The sequence below is a fragment of the Podarcis pityusensis genome (assembly GCF_964106645.2).
Source record: "Podarcis pityusensis genome assembly, chromosome: 1".
NCBI classification, from domain to species: Eukaryota; Metazoa; Chordata; class Lepidosauria; order Squamata; family Lacertidae; genus Podarcis; species Podarcis pityusensis.
In genome coordinates this window covers 15,292,747-15,311,246 of record NC_138028.1, presented here as the reverse complement: position 1 = coordinate 15,311,246, position 18,500 = coordinate 15,292,747, and the positions used below count along the sequence as shown (strand labels likewise).

The following is an 18,500-nucleotide window of genomic DNA, read 5'->3' as shown; positions in this document are numbered from 1 at the left end:
TGGACTCACAGCTGTCCATGGAGGCACAGGTCAATTCTGTGTCCAGGGCAGCTGTTTACCAGCTCCATCTGGTATGCAGGCTTGAGACCCTATCTGCCTGCGGACTGTCTCACCAGAGTGGTGCATGCTCGAGTTATCTCCCGCTTGGACTACTGCAATGCGCTCTACGTGGGGCTACCTTTGAAGGTGACCCGGAAACTACAACTAATCCAGAACGTGGCAGCCAGACTGATGACTGGGAGCAGCCGCCGAGACCATATAACACCGGTCTTGAAAGACCTACATTGGCTCCCAGTACGTTTCCGAGCACAATTCATAGTGTTGGTGCTGACCTTTAAAGCCCTAAACGGCCTCGGCCCAGTATATCTGAAGGAGCATCTCCACCCCCATCATTCTGCCTGGACACTGAGGTCCAGCACCGAGGGCCATCTGGCGGTTCCCTCACTGTGAGAAGCCAAGTTACAGGGAACCAGGCAAAGGGCCTTCTCGGTAGTGGCACCCTCCCTGTGGAACGCCCTCCCACCAGATGTCAAAGAGAACAATAACTACCAGACTTTTAGAAGACATCTGAAGGCAGCCCTGTTTAGGGAAGCTTTTAATGTTTGATGTATTACAGTATTTTAATATTTTTTTGGAAGCCACTCAGAGTGGCTGGGGAAACCCAGCCAGATGGGCAGGGTATAAGTAATAAATTATTATTATTATTGTTATTATTATTATTACCCCATGTTCCTCCTTTTACAGAGATACTGGAGTCCTTAAAAACACCAGACAAAGTGATGACGATCCTGTTTTTGGACCATACTTTTCAAATTGCAGATGGAGACTCTTACGATTGAGTGGTCCTGCATACGAGTATATTGGGAAGAAGGTTTGGCCAGAATATTCCCCCTTGACTTCTGTATTTCTGTAGGCGAAGAACCGTATGGCTTTGGAGTTTCTTCCTATGGTAGAAGGTGTACATGAGACTGTGAGGAGAACCTGAGACGCTCCTGAGTCGATGACAAAAGCCAGTGCTGGTTCTCCTCACAGAGACCTCTCCTGCAGGCTGAAATAGCATGAACCAAAACAAAGAGAACAAGGCTGAGGTCTCCCTCGATTCATTTTTTTCTAAATAGAAACATGCACTTCATTTATTTTTCATACACACAATAATTCTACATATTAAGCTTACGGTCACCAGCGAATTTGCTAGCCATTAAGTCCAGCTGAGCTCACAATTTAACAGTCCCATAGTGATTGTGCACGCATTGGTTTTCATGGCAGGGGGTGGCATGAGGAATGCGAACCAGAGATGGGAGCTCAGCATCGGCCTCAAGGCAACATCCACTCAAATGGGGATGCTAAGCCAAGCACCAAACAAAATCCAACTACCATTATAGGTGCCTAGGAAGCTGGTCTGAAGTCAGAACATTGGTCTACCTAGCCCCATATTTTCTACCCTGACTAGCAGTCGAACCTGCCTATGTTCTCAGGCGCAGAAGTCCTATTCTGCAGTAGGACTAGCATGCTGCCCCCCTCACTGCGTTTCAGTTCAGTTTTGTGTGTTACTGTACACCTGGCCATGTTTCCATGTTGCCCCTTGCCTAGTGGGTGGAGATATATTTGTCTGCTGCGATTTGCCTGGCTGGTTACCCCCATCCCTCCACCTACGTCGTCTCCTTTCTTGAGCAAACTTGTGAAAAGCTAAGCCTACAGGCACTTGGAGCTAGGAAGCCAGAGCTCCGTATTATGGGCAAGAACAGGGGTCGGCAACCTAAGGCCCATGGGCCACAAGCGGCCCATGGGGGTTGTTTAACCGGCCCATGGACCCCCACTGCCCGCTCCTGTGCACCACGTTAAACCGGCGTGGATCAGAGCAGGGACCGCCTTCCACGATGCTGGCTGGCTTCCCATTGGCTCCTGCAGCCAATAATAATAATAATAATAATAATAATAATAATAATATATTATTTATACCCTCCCATCTGGCTGGGCTTCCCCAGCCACTCTGGGCGGCTTCCAACCGAATATTAAAAACAATATAGCGTCAGACATTAAAAACTTCCCTAAACAGGGCCACCTTCAGTTGTCTTTTAAAAGTAAAATAGTTGTTTATTGCCTTGACATCTGCTGGGAGGGCATTCCACAGGGTAGGCACCTCTACCGAGAAGGCCAGTGTTATGTGGTCTTGGCGGCCACTCCCAGTCACCAGTCTAGCTGCCGCATTCTGGATTAATTGCAGTTTCCGAGTCACCTTCAAAGGTAGCCCCACGTAGAGCGCATTGCAGTAGTCCAAGCTGGAGATAACTAGAGCATGCACCACACTGGCAAGTTGTGGCTGACCAGATTGCCTGCAGGAAAGCTGCAAGCAGGACCCGAGTGCAAGAGCACTCTTCCTGGATCCTGTGGTTTCCAGCAACTGGTATTCAGAGCATTGCAGCCTCTGACTGTTAATGCTAGGCATTGATAGCCTTGTCCTCTGTGATGCCACTTTTATTTTCACTACCCAAGCTGTTGGAAAGGATTTAAAATTAAGCATCGCTTTCATCCCTCGGGAGGTTGTAGACTCTCCTTCCTTGAAGGTTTTTAAGCAGAGGTTGGATGGTGAACTGTCATGGATGCTGTAGTTGAGATTCCTGCATCGCAGGGGGTTGGACTAGATGCCCCCCAGGGGTCCCTTCCAACCATACAATGCTATGATTCTATGATCTGTGTATGTGCACAGAGGACACGCACCCCCTGCCATGGAAGAGAAGGTTGGTGTTGCAAATTTGCACAAATGTGCAAATTATTCAGTCCAAATTTGGATTGAATAAGGCTACAGTCTGGACCGAAGCTAGCTGGTGTGTGTGTGGGGGGGGGGGGGGAATGCATCAAACCACATATTTCACAAAAAAACCCTACAGGATACCTCTGGTGCAGAACATGGTGGCTTGGCTGCCTCTGGGGGAAAACTACCACCAGCAGATGACACCTTGCTTTCAGGATTTGCACCAGCTACCAATCTGAAACCAAGCCAGGTTCCAGTTGTTGCCCCTATAATATGATGCCCTGTACAGCTCAGGGACAGGTTTCTTGAGAGACCGCCTTTCCTCCTTATATACCCAGTAGATTGCTGCGGTCTGAGGGAAAGATTCCCCTGCAAGATCCAAAGATCTCAGAAGTGCGCTCCGCAGTAATTCAGTGCAGGGCTTTTAATGTGGTGACCCCCATTTTGTGGAACAGCATTCCTGTCAAGATTTGACAGGCAACCACCAGCAGCGTTTTCTGGAAACAATTCAGGACATTTTCGTTCTGACAGCCTCCCCCGTTGGATGAATGGGTCTTTATGTGGGTCCACTCGTTAGTCATATTTTAATTGCATCTGTTGCTCCTGTGTTTTCCACTGTTTCTAATCACCTTGTGTGTTAATCGCTTTGAGAGGGTGGTTTAGAAGACAGCTGATAAATAAATGGTAATAATAATAATAATAATAATAATAATAATGTATTCACAGGCTTGGTCTCTGCCTCCTTCCTGACCTTTCACCTGCATCTCTGGAGGGTACCACACACTACTGGCAGAGCATCCTACATGACACAACACAACACATGAGATGTGTGGGATGCAAGCCCAACAATGCGCATAAGCTTGTTGTACTTTTGCAACCCAACCGATCACAAAGTTACACGTCGTAAGAAAAATATTAGAGAGAGACATTGCGAACGAACGTGTACTTAATCAGTAGTCCCTGCCGTCACTGTCATGTAGTGAACTGCGGCAAAAATGTATTTTTCAACCATTTGTTGGGTGGGTGGGGAACTAAACAAAACTCTCTACAGAAAAGGGGTTGGGAGTAGAGAAAGGAATTTCTTCAAAGTGTTCAGAAGGGGACTGTTGCTTACTGAACTTAATATCACATGGTGGACAAGAGTTTTCTGTGCCCCTTCACTTTAACCCTTTTTAAAAAAAGTTCATTGCAGAGGGCACAAGGCTCTTGTCTCAGCTTCTGGTTGGCCAAAGTTTCCAGAATGCTGTTGTTCCCAAAGTTGGGGCCGGCACATCCATGAGGCAAGGTGAAGTGACCGCCTCAGGCTGAGGGGCGGATTCGCAGATCCCAATCAGATATTTATTCCTCCCTTGTCCCTGATGTAGATCTTAACTCACCCTTTCTTCTCTGGCGGGCACCATTTTGTGGTTCACCTCGGGTGCCAATATGTCTTGGACCAACGCTGGCCAAGGCATTCTGGGAAGTGTCGCCAGGAGGAAGTGGTGCAAGACACTCTCTGCCACTTCCTGCAAGCCACAGTTCCTGCTGAGACCCGGTAAAGCAGCTTCCCTCCTAAAAAAATCAAGAGAAATTCTGCCATTGTCCTGAAAGCAGCAGCAGATTGGCCCAGTTTTTGCAAGAGGATAATATTTGGGGGTGGGGATATTGTGTGAGTGTGATTTCAGCCCAGCCATAAGTGTGACATTTTGGGTTGTTCCTTAGGCTGACTACACCACCTGAGACCCAGAACCCAAATTTCAGCGCTCAGTTTTGAAACATATTGTGTGCCATTGAGTAACAACTGCCCTGCTTCCACATAACTCGACTGGAAAATAAGTAGCGATGAAACACTGGCTAGCCCAGCCTTTGCCAACTTGGTATCTCTGCCAGATGTTTTGGACCACAACTTCCATCACCATGGCTGTGGCGGTCTTAAACATCTGGAGGGCACTCAGTTGGCAAAGGCTGGGCTAGATTAGTACAGTGGTACATACGCTTCAGGTTACAGACGCTTCAGGTTACAGACTCTGCTAACCCAGCAATATTACCTCGGGTTAAGAACTTTGCTTCAGGATGAGAACAGAAATCGTGTGGCGGCGGCGGCGCAGCAGCAGCAGGAGGCCCCATTAGCTAAAGTGGTGCTTCAGGTTAAGATCAGTTTCAGGTTAAGAACAGACCTCCAGAACGAACTAAGTACTTAACCCGAGGTACCACTGTAACTGGTGGAAAACTATTTTCGATACAAACTGCAAATGGCAAGTGTCGTCATAGAAGAGGCATGCCCTTTCTGGGTGAGAATGAAGGGACATCTAAGTGGGTGCCTCTTATGAATCATGCTCGCATCACCCCAAAACTAATCATGCCTTTTCACTTTGGAACAATTGAACAACTCAAACTCACAGACACGTTTTTGCCTATTTAATCGTTTACAGCACACACCTATGTCTGCTTGTCCAGAACAGGTTCCACAGTGTGCAATGGGGCTTAGTAAATTAAAAAGCACTTTAGTCCCAATTGAAGAATTGTGGTTTTGTACGTGTACGTGTGTTGTTGTTGTTTTTTTTAAAAAGGAGCATGCTCAGAATTGTCCCTTCTTCGCCTCCTTGGCTAGTGGGTCACACCCACTAGTGCGAATGGAATGCAGCAGGAGGCACACACACACACAAAAATACCTCCCAAACTGCGGAAAGCAGTTCCCCGTTTACCTTAAGGACCGGAAGACCAACGTGCAAGAGCAACACAGTGGAAGAGCAACGACTGGGAAGCGCTGGAAACCACCAGGCCTGCGAGGAACCGGGTCCCCAGTGCAAGGAGGGCGCAGCGCTCAGCACATGCTCAGAGATGCCACTCTCGCCATCGGCTTTCCACAGCACCAGGCTTATAAATCCCGGATGTGTGTGTGTGCGTGCACGCGCGCAAGAGAGGAAAAAGCGCAGCCCCTGAAGCCATTCCTGGCCTCCTGCTGGCTGGGTGGGGGGCACCCCTCTCCCGATGCCTCCCCGCGCGCTTGCTGCAAAAGAAAGGCGGGCCGGATCGTGCGAGACGGATTGAATGAAATCCCTCCGGGAAGAGCGGCTCGCCCCTCCCACTCCCCCCACCCCCCGCTGCTTCTCTCTTTGCTTGGCAGGGCAGGCAGCCAGTCCGCTGCGCCGGCCGCCCAGAAAAAGGGGCTGGCGCGCGCCTGGCGGAGTCCCTCCCCGCCTGGCTTGCGACGGGGAGCTGCTTGCCGCGCCTGCTGTCTGGCGCTTGTGCTTGCGCCGTAGCGAGAAGCCGGGCAGGGCGAGAGAGAGAGAGAGAGAGAGGGGAAGGGAACGCGGCGTGCCGGGGATTTCCAGCCTGGGCTTCGGGAGGGCGGGAGAGGAAGTGCGGGGCGGGGTGAGGGAGAGAAAGAGAGCCGGGGCAGCGCACCAGGGACTTTCCAGGCAGCCGGAGCGAGGCGGCGGCTGCTGCTGCGTTTGGCTGGGCTGCTGCTGGTGCAGCAGGAGGCGGCGGCGGCGGCGCTGGTAGCGAAGGCTCTTTTCTCCTCCGTCTCCCCTTCCCTTCGCTTCCTTTCCTCGGGCAGGGAGAGGAGAGAAGGAAGCAGGTAGGGCAGCCGGGCTGTTGCGCCCCTCGAGGCGCAGGCGGAATCCGGGGAGAGGAGGCGAGGGGGGTCCCCTCCGGCTGAGGAGGCGGTGTGTGTGCGCGCGCGCGCAGGGGTGCCCGTGTGTGTGTGTGAGGCGGGCGGGGGGCGCCTCTGGTCTGCTGGCTGCTCCCGCCGCCGCTGCTGCATTTGCGCGCAGGCTGTGAGGGGAAGGAGGTGGTGGATGCCGGAGGTCCTTTCCGGAGCCTCCGCGGGGAAAAGGGAAGGGGGCGTGAGGGAGGAGGAGGAGGAGGAGGAGGAGAGGGGCGGCTGGGTGGCCGGGCAGCCTTCATGGTGGCGCCGCCTCGGCTCCTGGGCTGGAGCTGCTGCTGCGAGGGGCTGGCAGGGCGAGAGCCGAGGAAGGTCGGCGGGCTGGGCTGCGCCGCGGCGGGCAGGAGCGCGCGAGGAGCCGTCGGGGCTGCCTGAGGGCGCGCGAGGGGACGCCCGCTTGCCCGCCCCCCTCTCCCGCTTCGCGGCTGTTGCTTCGCTCTCCCTCTCTGGCGCCCCCCCCCAAACCACCCCCTCATTCCACTGGAGGCAGCTGCCCGCCAAGGGGGTCTGCGCCCGGGGACTATGCAGGGACCCGGTTGCTTCTGTTGCTCAGCCCCATTCGGTCTCCATGCTTTGACTGCCGGGGAAAAGGCTTCTGGGGCTCAGAGGTAGATTCCATTCGCTCGCTGCTGCTGCTGCTGCTGCTGCTGCTGCTGCTGCTGCTCTTGCTCTCGACGCCAGGAGCAAATGCTTGCTTCTGAGCCACTGGCTTTGCTCAGATCTCCAGATCTCCCAAGTTCATCCTTCCAGCTGTTGGCTGCTATCGCTGCTCGCCCCCCACCCCACCCCCGCCGCTTCAGTCAGCCCCGGTGCTTGCTTTGGAGACGGGGGCGCGCGCGCCTGTGTGTGCTTTATTGCTCTTTGAGAGAGGCTACTTTGGAAGGCCGAAAAAAAAAAAACACACCTTAACGTCTCGGTGTTGGAAAGTGGATCAGACCAGTAAGTCTTTTTCTAATAAATAAATTCAGAATGGTTTATGTGTATATGTGGGCTGCTGGTGAAGGAAGCATGCTTCGACCCCCCCTCCTCTTCCTCTCCCATTGCTGTGCCTTAAAGGTGTCTCTGCATGCATTTGATGTGCTGTTTGAATGCAGAATGCTCTCTTAATTTCTGACTCCCTCCATATGCAGTCCGTGTGGGCGGGCCGTAGGTATTTAAAGGGGAAGTGTCTTGTCTTGCAAACCTTTTATTGGGGCGGGGGGGGGGTTGTTTTAATTCACTTGTGGCAAACTCCTGTTGTATCCACTTTGCATGTCCCCACAGGCTAAACCTTTTTATTTCTTGGCTTGGTTGCTTCGCGGTGACTGCACTGATGCTTGCAGTAGGCTGCATGTTGAATTTCAATCAGTGGAGCAGCCATGCAGGATAAGGGAACATTGCAGTTGTAAGTGGAGGGAGAGCTCTAGGACGAGATACAGGATAAATTATCTGTAATATGGGTGCGTGCATCCTCTCCTATTGGGAAAAAAAAACCCCACCGTTGTGTGTGTGTCTGTCTGCTCTTTCATAGGAATAGCCTTGTAGCCAGTGCGGAAGAAGGAGCTCTTCTGTAAAGGACACAGAAAGAAAGGTATCTATTACGGCCTTTACACATTATGAATTGGTTTGCCGTTTGCAACCCACGGTGCTTTTTAGATGTGCATGGTTTTAACATGTGGGGAATGTTAACTTGTGTATGATTACGTCATGTCGTAGTGTAACGAAAGGGAATGGGGTTTTTAAAAGTTTTATCCTGAGTCATTCCTCTGCAGATGAAATCTTTTGTTAAAAGCAGTAACTGCTATGTTTTTGTCCCCCCCCTCCCCACCCCAGTAAGGCAGGAAGGAAAAGCCAGTAACTGATCAGTCACAGAGATGTATATTTAGATAATGCTTGGAGGTATGATTAAACTTGGAAAATCGTAGTTCGCTTAGCATTCTGGTCATGTCTCCATAGTGTTGTACCAGGGTATTGCTGATAGAGGATTTGTATGGGCTTCCAGCTGCAGGAGCCCTTGCTTCCAGCTGTAGTTAAGCCTCTTTGCTCTTACCATTTCCCAGTAGCAGAATGGGAAGGATCCGCAACGCATCATCGGGGTTTTTTTTTTTTTTTTTTAAGGATATTGAATGCTTGCGTATTTGTGTGTGTGTGTGTGTGTGTGTAAGGGTGAGGAGGGAAGAAGAGTTGTCAGTCTGTTGGCGATGGCATTGTGATCAATGAGTTTACAGAAAAGCATTACGTGTTATACTACTTTTAAGGGGTGCATTTGGGCTCTATTTTGCCTGTTACTGACCTAAGTGACTGAATTTCTATTGACGTCTTTGAGGCTAGGATTGCACCAGTGGTATTGTAATCCTAAAGTACGGTCCATCAAGGGGTGTAGCTTCTATTCTAGCATATGCTGTTGAATTGCAGTACTATGAATGGCTTTCAACATGGATTCTGACCCTGGCTGTTTAGTGCAAAATGCTTATTTCAAATAGTTACTGGGGGTGTACGATGGCTGAATTGCAACCTATGAATACATATTCATCTACAGATGTCTTCCTCCCTCCCCACCCCACAATCTCGTTTAATCACTGAGGTCCAGTTTATGGTTTTGAATTGGCATATATTTAGCTCTTTAAAATAAGAGAATGCAGTTTTTCAAAGTTAGATTTTCTGGATTAAGACGCTTGTGAATATAGCATGCGTGCATTTAGTTTAAAGTGTTTATAGGAAAGACATTAAGCGTATGAGGCAAAATCACTTTCGTGTCTGAACGTGTGGTTTCTTGGTCTTGTTGGGAAGCCCCTGAGAATACTGGTTAATAATGGAAACAGTGATCTTACTTGAGGTTAGGCAGCTAAAGTTATCTTCGTAGTTAGGATTTTGCACATGCTTCTAATTGCAAGCTGTGTTCATTGTTGTTGTATGGTATGTTAGTGAAATGCTTTTTGGTTCAGTAGCACCGAACACTTAACATGTTCTGCTTATGGTGGCAAAGGAGCCAATCCAGCATGTGGGTGAGGAAGGATACTGACATCCAGAGCTTTCCTGGAATACAGCAGTAAGGAAGGCTGATCTTTTGTGACAGCTGGACACAGACATTCTGGGAGTGAAATAGGCAGACGATTTGGGATTGCCGTACACGAGACATTTTAGTTGAATTAATGTGTATGTTATTGCCATCTGGTCATCAGTGGGTATGAAACACATCACGGGGTTAAAAGCAAGGAATTCTGTAGTAATTGTCAGCGTGTAGTAAGACACCTAAGAACTGGGCTGGATCCAGCCGAAGGCCTATCCAGCGCAGCATCCCTTTTTTACACAAGTGGTCAAGACAAGCAGATGCTTCTGAAAAGCTTCGCAAGCAGGACATGGAGACGTTAATTCTCTTCCGCTGTTGTTTCCCAGCAACGGGCATTCAGATGCATGCTTCCTCTGATCTGGAGGAAGTATATACCCATCATGAGTAGTAGCCATTGAGAGCTGCATCCTTCAATGACCAGGGATGAATTTGTAGAGAACAGCATCAATGAAAATTCCGAAACCGGCAGAGATTTGTTAAAGGAAACAGGTTCTGTGCTGAGGATGCATTTCAGAATGCCTGAATGCATGCGAATTATTTCCGTGCCCTCAAGTGACTTTTACATCGCAGTACATACAGACGAGGCGAGATGGAAAAGAGGCTGTAGGTTAAAGGAAAGGGGATGATGCAGTGGAGCGGTTGGAATATTCACGCTGGAATTAAATAGCACAATGTGCTCTTAAGTTTTGTTTTCCCTTTATGGGTTTCTTTTAATAATAATAATAATAATAATAATAATAATAATAATAATATAGGCTTGGATCCTAGCTATTCTTAAAATCAACACAAGTCTACATAAGCAGCAGCAGACGACAACAACAACAAAACTAGAGTTGCAAAGCCGGCTGCTCGCAAATTGCCTTCTGAAATGTTTTGACATGACCTTTCGTGACTCAGTGTCTTGACTCAGTGGCGCTCTCCACGCTCTTTTCAACAGGCTTCTTTTAGCCTCGTAGATTTCTTAGCTAGTGGAAAGTGAGATTGTTGTCCTCACTGCCCGTGGTTGTAGCCATTGGGCCAGTCTGCATGGACTTCCCGACAAGCAGAAGCCCTCTGTGGCATGCAAGCACGGCTGTGGCTTTCTGCTTTTCCCAGCGCGCACACCTGTTCCACCTCCAGGCGCAGTAGACACCCACGTGTGGGCATAAAATAGGCATAGGACCTGTGCATGTATAAAATGAAAAGGGTAATGTACAAAATAGAATGCATGCGGTCCTGATCTGTGCAATCAGCTGGGATTTTACGGACGTGATCATTTAGCAAGTGCCAGAGTGTGACCTTGCTTCCCCTTCTCCAGTGGTGGTGAAATAAGCTTGAGCTAGCCCATTGGGTAGCAGTGGTCAATGGGATATCTGAAATGCACCTATAAAATGGGTACAAAGTTTTCTTCTGCAGCCAAGTGGTTTATTTTTTTAAAAAAAAGATTTCTTCATTACGGAAAACCCTAAAGTACTTCAGTTTGGGGGTTCCAACCCCCCCCCCACAACATTAGAATAGTTATATCCGATTTTACTCCCATCATGGTAAATTCATTGGTAGCCTTTTAAGGTGTGTGGTTTTGTCTCCATGTACATATATGGTATTATTGTTTCAGTAATAATTCCATGCCAGTGCCTTTTCTTCTGGGATTTACTGTTTTATGCCTCTTGGGATTGTAGAAGGTAGTAATAGTGTCAGCCTTGTTTGACAGAGCCGTTCTAGCTAGCAATTTATATTGTATGTAGAATTCTGGAGTGGTCCTTCCTGCTTTCGAAAGAATCTCCTAAGGATGCTCAGAGCTAATTCTGGATCTTACTGCAGACTCTACTCCATATGGCTGGATTTGGTAGGAAAGCACAGAAGTGTTGCTGTCTTTCTTCAAACGAAACTTAAAATGTTGCTGCAGCAAAAACAATCAATGTTTAGGGTACAATCAAGACTGTACCTTGAGTTTATAGCTCCACCCCACTAGCGGAAAGTATTGCACGTATTCAAAGAGACTTTGTGTAAATGCTGCATGGCAGGCGCGAGAGAATTGCCAACATGAAACTTTCATTGGGTCCCTGTGGATTCGTTTTTGAAAACAAACCCTGAAACACAGATACCTACCATTTATTCAAGAGCATAATTTTAGATCCCTGTACAGCCTTTTAAAAATGGAGAGTTAATTTGTATTAATTTTAAACTCCCTCATCCCAATGTATTTGAAGCTAGGGTTACAATGTATTTGAAGCTAGGGAAGCAATCAGTTATCCACAATTTGTTCCAAACCCCTACAAAGATACAAGTTTTTTGCCCATACACTAGTGCCCTCACTAGTGCCTTTTTTTTTGCCCTCACTAGTCAGGAAGTGCTCTGAATCTCACTTAGGAAGGAACTACCCAGCCTACAAACCACTATTGAGATGGCCTTGCTTTCTGACCCCAAACCTACGTATCTCGCCCTGTGTCCTTTCATGCACCGTGGTGGAGGAAGAAAGCCTGCAGGTCCCACCAGGAAGTTCTTGAAGATGACCAGCAATATCTTCCAGGGGGCTTCCCCTATAAGAAGAAGCAGAACTACCTCCACAATCTTTGCAGATGCTTGCAGTCAGCTGATTTATCTCCACACTGCAGAGTTAACTACTCATCCCAGAGCCTTCTTGGAGGAAGTGGAATTTTGGCTGGGAGATCAACCCTTAAGACTGAGGTTGGGGAGAGAATGTGAATGAACACAGGTCCATTGATTTGGCGCTGCTGCTGGAAGCCACTCGTAACTCCAGGTGACATTTATTTTGATTTATTTATTTAGATTTTTGTATCAGCTGTTCCTCCAGGAAACTTGGATCAGCAACTCACCACTGTGGTTGGAGGGAAAAAGAGAGACAGAGACAGTAACTTGTTCAAGGTTCCATGGAGCAGGAATTTCAACATGGGTTTCCTATTTTCAAGCTCAAAACTCAAGCCGTTGTGCCACACTAGTTTTCATGCTATACTTGAAACAGCTGTTTCAAATGCAATTAATAAATACATTGCGAAGTAAAGCTTGCCTACTTTTTTAGATTCCCAGTGCTGACAGCAGTGAGAAACCTGTGGTTCTCCAGGTGTTTTGGGTCTCTAACTCTCATCAGCTCCAGCCAGCATGACTAGTGGTTAGGGATTAGGGGAGCTGTGGTCCCACAAGAACTGCAGGGCTACAGGCTCCTGATCCTGGCTCTGTCACTTGGAACTCCCGCTGACTGCTGTCGTCATCATACAGGCTGCATAGATGCACTAGTTCTTCTCTGAATAAGATTTGATGAAAGGAGCCAGTCTCTGAAATTAATGTGTCTGGATTAATAACATTCAAAATACCAGCAGACATTGATCTTGTTGAAACTATTTTTCTGTGTTACTCTGTTAAATATGGTTTATACCCAATTCTGATGATGGTGAGAGGTAGTCATCTATCTTTCTAGTGTCATGGTTAGTTTACCTTACACATAAGGAACCCTTTCCTTCAAGATCTTCAGAAGGACACCTCCGTTCCAATACATAAACTTATTATCATTTTGAAAACCAGACCTTCAGCCAGGAATAACAAGAGACTCAAATCACCCACCAGTTATAAGTCTTCGTTCTGTGGCTAACAATGGCATTAACCAGTAAAATGGTAATACCTCACAAAATTGAGAAAACCCATATTTGAATACTACCCCTCCCCCCAAAAAGTCCATGTTTCCTGCCTTACTTGAATCCATGGTGTAACTCTGAATATGTAGTGGCAAAGGAAGCATTGAAGTTCCTAGTGTTGTGTCATTAGACCTACCCAAAAACACTTGCTTTCAGAAAGAGAACAAGTCAGGGTTCCTATACTAGGCAATACGAGACAGGTTCTGATGTGCCTGTTCAGTGGTTGCTTGGGATAAAATCTGGGCAATCAAGGATTGTTAGTTATTATATGCTGATCCTGGAGCACCATTGATTGTGTGCTATTGTGAGTACCATAAAGGAGATAGTTTCCTCTCCACAGACACAGGCAGATATACATTGTTGTGAGTTTGTGGGTGCCTGACTCCCCTGTGCTATGCATTTCAGACTCCCCCATGTTAAGAGTTTCTGGGTGGCACACACTCCTGGAATTCAGCAAATGTTAAAATGTAAGCTTGGTCCTTTTCCTGAGGTGGTGATGGGCCATCAGAAGAACAAAATAAAGGTGATGAGCCATTAGGAAAGCCAAGGTGAGGGGGCTCTGTGACAGAGGGCAAGTGGGTGGGGCACCTCCTCCACCTCTTAGAAGACAAAGGCAGAATTTGGAGTAAAATTTTAGAGTTGGCCGTGATGTGCTCTAGAGGACAAAAAAGGTTTCAGACTGGTAAAGGCGGCAAGCTGGAGTGAGGTTCAGAGCACAATGGTTGATTTCTGTTTGAATCCAAGGCAGATGTTGTGGAAGAAACAAGAACACCCCTTGGGGTGTTGATGCTGTGAACCGCTCCGCCGTAGGCTCAGGTTGTATATACAGTGGTACCTTGGGTTACATACGCTTCAGGTTACAGACTCCGCTAACCCAGAAATAGTACCTCGGGTTAAGAACTTTGCTTCAGGATGGGAACAGAAATTGTTCTCCGGTGGCACGGCAGCAGCAGGAGGCCCCATTAGTTAAAGTGGTGCTTCAGGTTAAGAACAGTTTCAGGTTAAGAACGGACCTCTGGAACGAATTAAGTACTTAACCCGAGGTACAACTATATGTGTAAATAAACCACCCCAGTTTCTTCTGTGCCTCGTTTCCAAATGGAAACGTAAACCCCAGGTTAAGTGCCTGGAACCCCTGGAATTTTGCACACAATTTCCCGCCTGCCTGCATTGCAGACCTATATTGTGTGACCTCAAGTCACACTGAATGCTGGGTGCTTCCTTGGTCTGGTCTTGTTCTAATGGACCATGGTTTATTAGTACCTGTGGTGCTGGAGTGGAAAGAAGGTCAGGCAGTGAGACTGGGAAGGATTCATTCTCAAGACCCTGGGGAAATGTTGTCGGAGATGGAAACACGGAGCTGGGTGTAGCAATGATATAAGGCAGGGAATAGGAATCCTGAAGTCTTCCAGATGTTATCCCCCCTCCCACCATGAGACCATTAATCTCAGGGTTGTGAGTTCAAGCCCCATGTTGGGCAAAAGATTCCTGCATTGCAAGGAGTTTGGCTAGATGACCCTCGTGGTCCTTCCAGCTCTATGATTCTATGAACCCTGACTTGTGCTGATGGGAGCAGGCATTGAGCAACATCTAGAGCAGCCCAGATGTTGTTGGACTACAACACCCATCATCCCTGACCACTGGTCCTGCTAGCTAGGGATGATGGGAGTTGAAGTCCAACAACAGCTTGGAGACCCAGGGTTGAGAAAGGCTGATCTGTAGGGCCACAAACTCCACACACCTCTGCTCTTAAGGCATCTTTATCATAGAAAATAATGCCAAAATGAGGAAGAAGAAAACGCTAACAGCTGATATTACAAAGGCACTAAAGCAAAATAAAAGAAGCTTTAAACTTAATCCAGGAGGGAAGAGGGAGCCAATGTAGAGATGTATTCAAAGGACAGAGACTTTCTCAGTGAGGGGAGAGAGAAATTAGATGAAGGGAAGAGTTTGACAGATGCTGAAGGCGAAAGAGGAGGCTTCCGTTGTGTGGCAATACATCCTTTGTGGAGCAACAGCTGAAACTTTCTGACTTCATGAATTTAATAGAGTTGCATATTTCAGAGTTCTGCCATAAAATCCAGGAGACATTAAAATATAATCTCCCTTGGGGCGTGCCTCATGTAAGTCTTGCTATAGAGTCTTCTTTAAAAAATAATGTAAAAGTGGTATTTTTAAATAGTTTTAAAGCTTCCTGGTGTCTGAGCCTTTGGCTTTGTTAAGGGCACTTAATGGAAGGGCTTTTGATCTCGCAGACACATTTGAGAATCAAAGAGAAAGAGAAGCAGTTTTTGCACCCAGGAAAGGTCTTGACTGCCAGGGAACACCCTACAGAACACAGTGAAATGTGGTGGTGGGGTGCTGCAAGGGAACAGAAAATAGGCAAAAAACCCCCCACCCAAAACCCCTTCATTCTCATTAGCAGAAACATCTGCTGGGTCTAAAGTGCTTGCATGAGCACAGTGGCACCAATTGGATTCCATTCAACACTAGACCACAGCTCCCAATCCTTTCATACAAAAATCCATTCCAGGTTTTCCCCAAAAGCTTTCTTTGTGTCAGCAGCCTATTTTTTTTTTTTTGTGTGGGGTGGGGGACGACAACACCTTTTTGGTGTTGCTGTTATTCAACAATTGATAATTGGAAACCCTTGTTGATTTATTGCACATCTCCCCAATAAACATGATAGAAAAGGAGAGAGAGGAGGGCGCTGCAAATCAGCCAGAGATTCACTAGTAGATTTCTTGCTTTCTTTGGTTATACGTGGGTAGTAGTTGCAATGCCATTTTCACTGTGCTGCTTAAAACGATGGAAGCAGTTGTTGAGAGGCTTAAGTACGTTGCAAGCAATTCAGCCACTTTTCTCTCACTTCTTTTTTCCTGATGGATCACGTCCGGCCGTGAAAAACTTTGGTTAGCTTACTGCATGAGGGCTTTCTACCTTCTCAGAATGATTCATTGCACTCAGAATAGGGGTTGAAAGGCTATTTACTTTCGATATAGAGTGGCAGAATTTCTCTTGGGTCCATGTAGAAGTGGGGCATAGTTTAGTTCAAGTATTTGCCGTACGTTATGTCCAATCTTTTTGAGTAATGTGAGTTATTTCGGGTGAAAACTCCACCTTTATTTAACTTAGCAGCCTACCTAGAACTTGGTTAGCACGAGCCACCAAAATTTGAGTCTTAACCAACACCACATGAGCGCAATACATTTAGAGCATATTCATGCTAATTTAACAGCCACAGCTTCCCTAAAGCATCGTAGCTTAACCTCTCAGAAAGCTACAATTCCCAGCACCCTTCCCAAACTGCAGTTCACAGGGCAAATAGTGAAAAGCCATGTGCCTTAAGTGTGTATTGTGAATGAAGCCTAAAGCTGTGTGAGATTTGGAATTTTCTATGTGTTTTCAACATCATGCCTACCAGGCGCTATTGTTTCCCAGGTGTGGGATGTGGACTCTGTTGTCTTCCAGATGTAGTAGGACCACAACTCCCATTATCCCTGACTGTTGCCCATGCTGGCTGGGGGTGATGGGATCTGGTGTCCAGCAACAGCTTGAAGGGCTTACCCATGTCTTAAGATGAGAAATCGCTAGCTGTGGTTCTTGCACTGTCCTTGCTACCCATGCGTTTCTCATGAAGACTTAATCCTATAAATCATTATTATTTACTGGGGCTTAATTCTCTTGCAGTCTGTAAATCTTTGGGCTGTGTTTCCTGTAACTACTGATGGGGAATTAGCTGCACATCCCCCCAATCTCATTTTAAAACAAACCTTCGTCTTTGTTATTTTAACATGGTTTTAAATAAATCTTACGTCTATATTGTAAACTGCTTTGAGATTCATTTCTTTAAAATATAAAGTTGTCTAGAAATAAGTAATAATAAAAATTATTTAAAAAATGATGTTCTCTTGGTGTGGCTTTAAGGTGAGCTGTAAGCTGTTTTATTCCATCCACACTAGGGAAGGCCTTGTGGTGGTGTGAGACTTCTGTTACATTCATTATTGTAATTTGTGTACACAATGGTTTTGATTTTGTAACGTGCCTGGAGATTTTTTTAATCAATAGACGATCATATAAATTTAATAAAAAATTTGGCATGTAGGAAGCTGCTTTGTGCCACATCAGACTTTTGTCAGTTCAGCCTGTTGTTGTCTGGCTGGCAGTGGTTTTTCCAGGATCTCGGGCAGATATTCGTCCCCATCACCTGTTACCTGGTCCTTTTAACTAGGAGGTGCGTGAACCTGGGAACCTCTGTATATAAAGTGTGTGCTCTCTTCAACTCATATGACCTTCCTTCTGAGTTTTGCATTTGGCGAAGGAGATAAAAGCAATTTCAGGTTTTGTTTCCCCCCCTGAAAGTAATTCTGCAGTGGCAGGCGTGGGTGGCAATAACCTGTGATAATGGAGTCCAAAATGCTCCTTGGGGGCCTATTCAGTGCAGCCAGAGGAGGACTCTGCGCATGCCTCCTGAAATGTGTGACACCAGCCACCACTGAAAATGATTTGGGAAGGAAGGTAAGAAAGAAGCAAGCAAACTAACTAACTAACTAACTAACTAACTAAATAACTCTACTTGGTGGATAGTTCAGATGTCAGTCTAAATTATGTCAGGATTTTGGACTCTGCGGGGTTGGTGGGAATTTCCATTTTTGAAATTTGTTTTTGTTAATGTGACCAGCCTAATGGCGTTAAGGTTATTAATGGCCTAGATCAGGATAAAAGACTATATTTTTAAATTTAATTTGGACTGGAGGAATGTACTTGCTTTATTAGGCTCATTTGTACACCATTCTTAATTTAGAAAAATCACAAAGGTTCTAATGAAGATAGGTGGATGGGTCCCCCTCTGTTGAAAGAGTGGAGGGTTGTGAGACACGGGGTGAATCCTTCTCAGTATTGGTACCAAGGCCATTGAACTTGCTCCTCATGCAGTCTTGTTCCTCCCTTATTCCTTTTAATAGGCACCAGCTCAACAGAGGTTGTTTTTTTAAATAAATATAATAGAGTGTTTAGGGTTCATTGAACCTTGGTTTACCCATTGTTCTTCAGTGGTGTACATAAGAATAACTCTTCTGGATCAGGTCAAAAGCTTGAATAGTCCAACATCCAATTCTCACCATGGCCACCCAGATGACTATGAGACACCCCCACACAGGACACAAATACAACAACACTGTCCCCACTTGTGCTTCCCAGAAACTGGTATACAGAGCCATAACACCTCCCAGTACTTTAGATAGTATACACCTAGTGACCATCAATAGCTTTACCCTTCAAGAATTTGTCTGAACCTCATTTTCAGTCATTTGAGTTGGTGACTGTTACTTTACACCCTTTTATGGCTTTTTTTTTGGTGGGGTGGTGGAATCTGTTTATTTTAAAATAAAGATTATAACGTATATTTTCCCTAAACTTAAA

General features: G+C 46.6%; 2 protein-coding genes across 3 annotated transcripts in view; one reads left to right on the top strand and one right to left on the bottom strand.

The window, feature by feature from the left end:
- Nucleotides 1-2,049: 2,049 nt before the first annotated feature.
- LOC308463115 (uncharacterized protein) lies at nt 2,050-8,469 on the bottom strand (the record flags this gene model as incomplete). Its single annotated transcript, XM_080981328.1, has 4 exons — nt 2,050-3,551; nt 5,437-6,339; nt 7,880-7,948; nt 8,431-8,469. 4 exons carry the CDS (start codon nt 8,467-8,469, stop codon nt 3,507-3,509), a joined length of 1,056 nt encoding a protein of 351 aa, XP_080837454.1. The 3' UTR covers nt 2,050-3,506.
- TRAF3 (TNF receptor associated factor 3) overlaps nt 6,153-18,500 on the top strand; it is an 88,725-nt gene continuing 76,377 nt past the window's right edge. The window contains exons 1-2 of one of the 2 annotated variants that reach the window (XM_080980719.1): nt 6,153-6,314; nt 7,912-7,971. The gene's annotated coding sequence lies outside the window, so the exon portion shown is untranslated. Of the gene's footprint in view, nt 6,315-6,336; nt 7,341-7,911; nt 7,972-18,500 lie in introns of those variants that run through there. The other variant, XM_080980718.1, reaches the window with a different exon arrangement.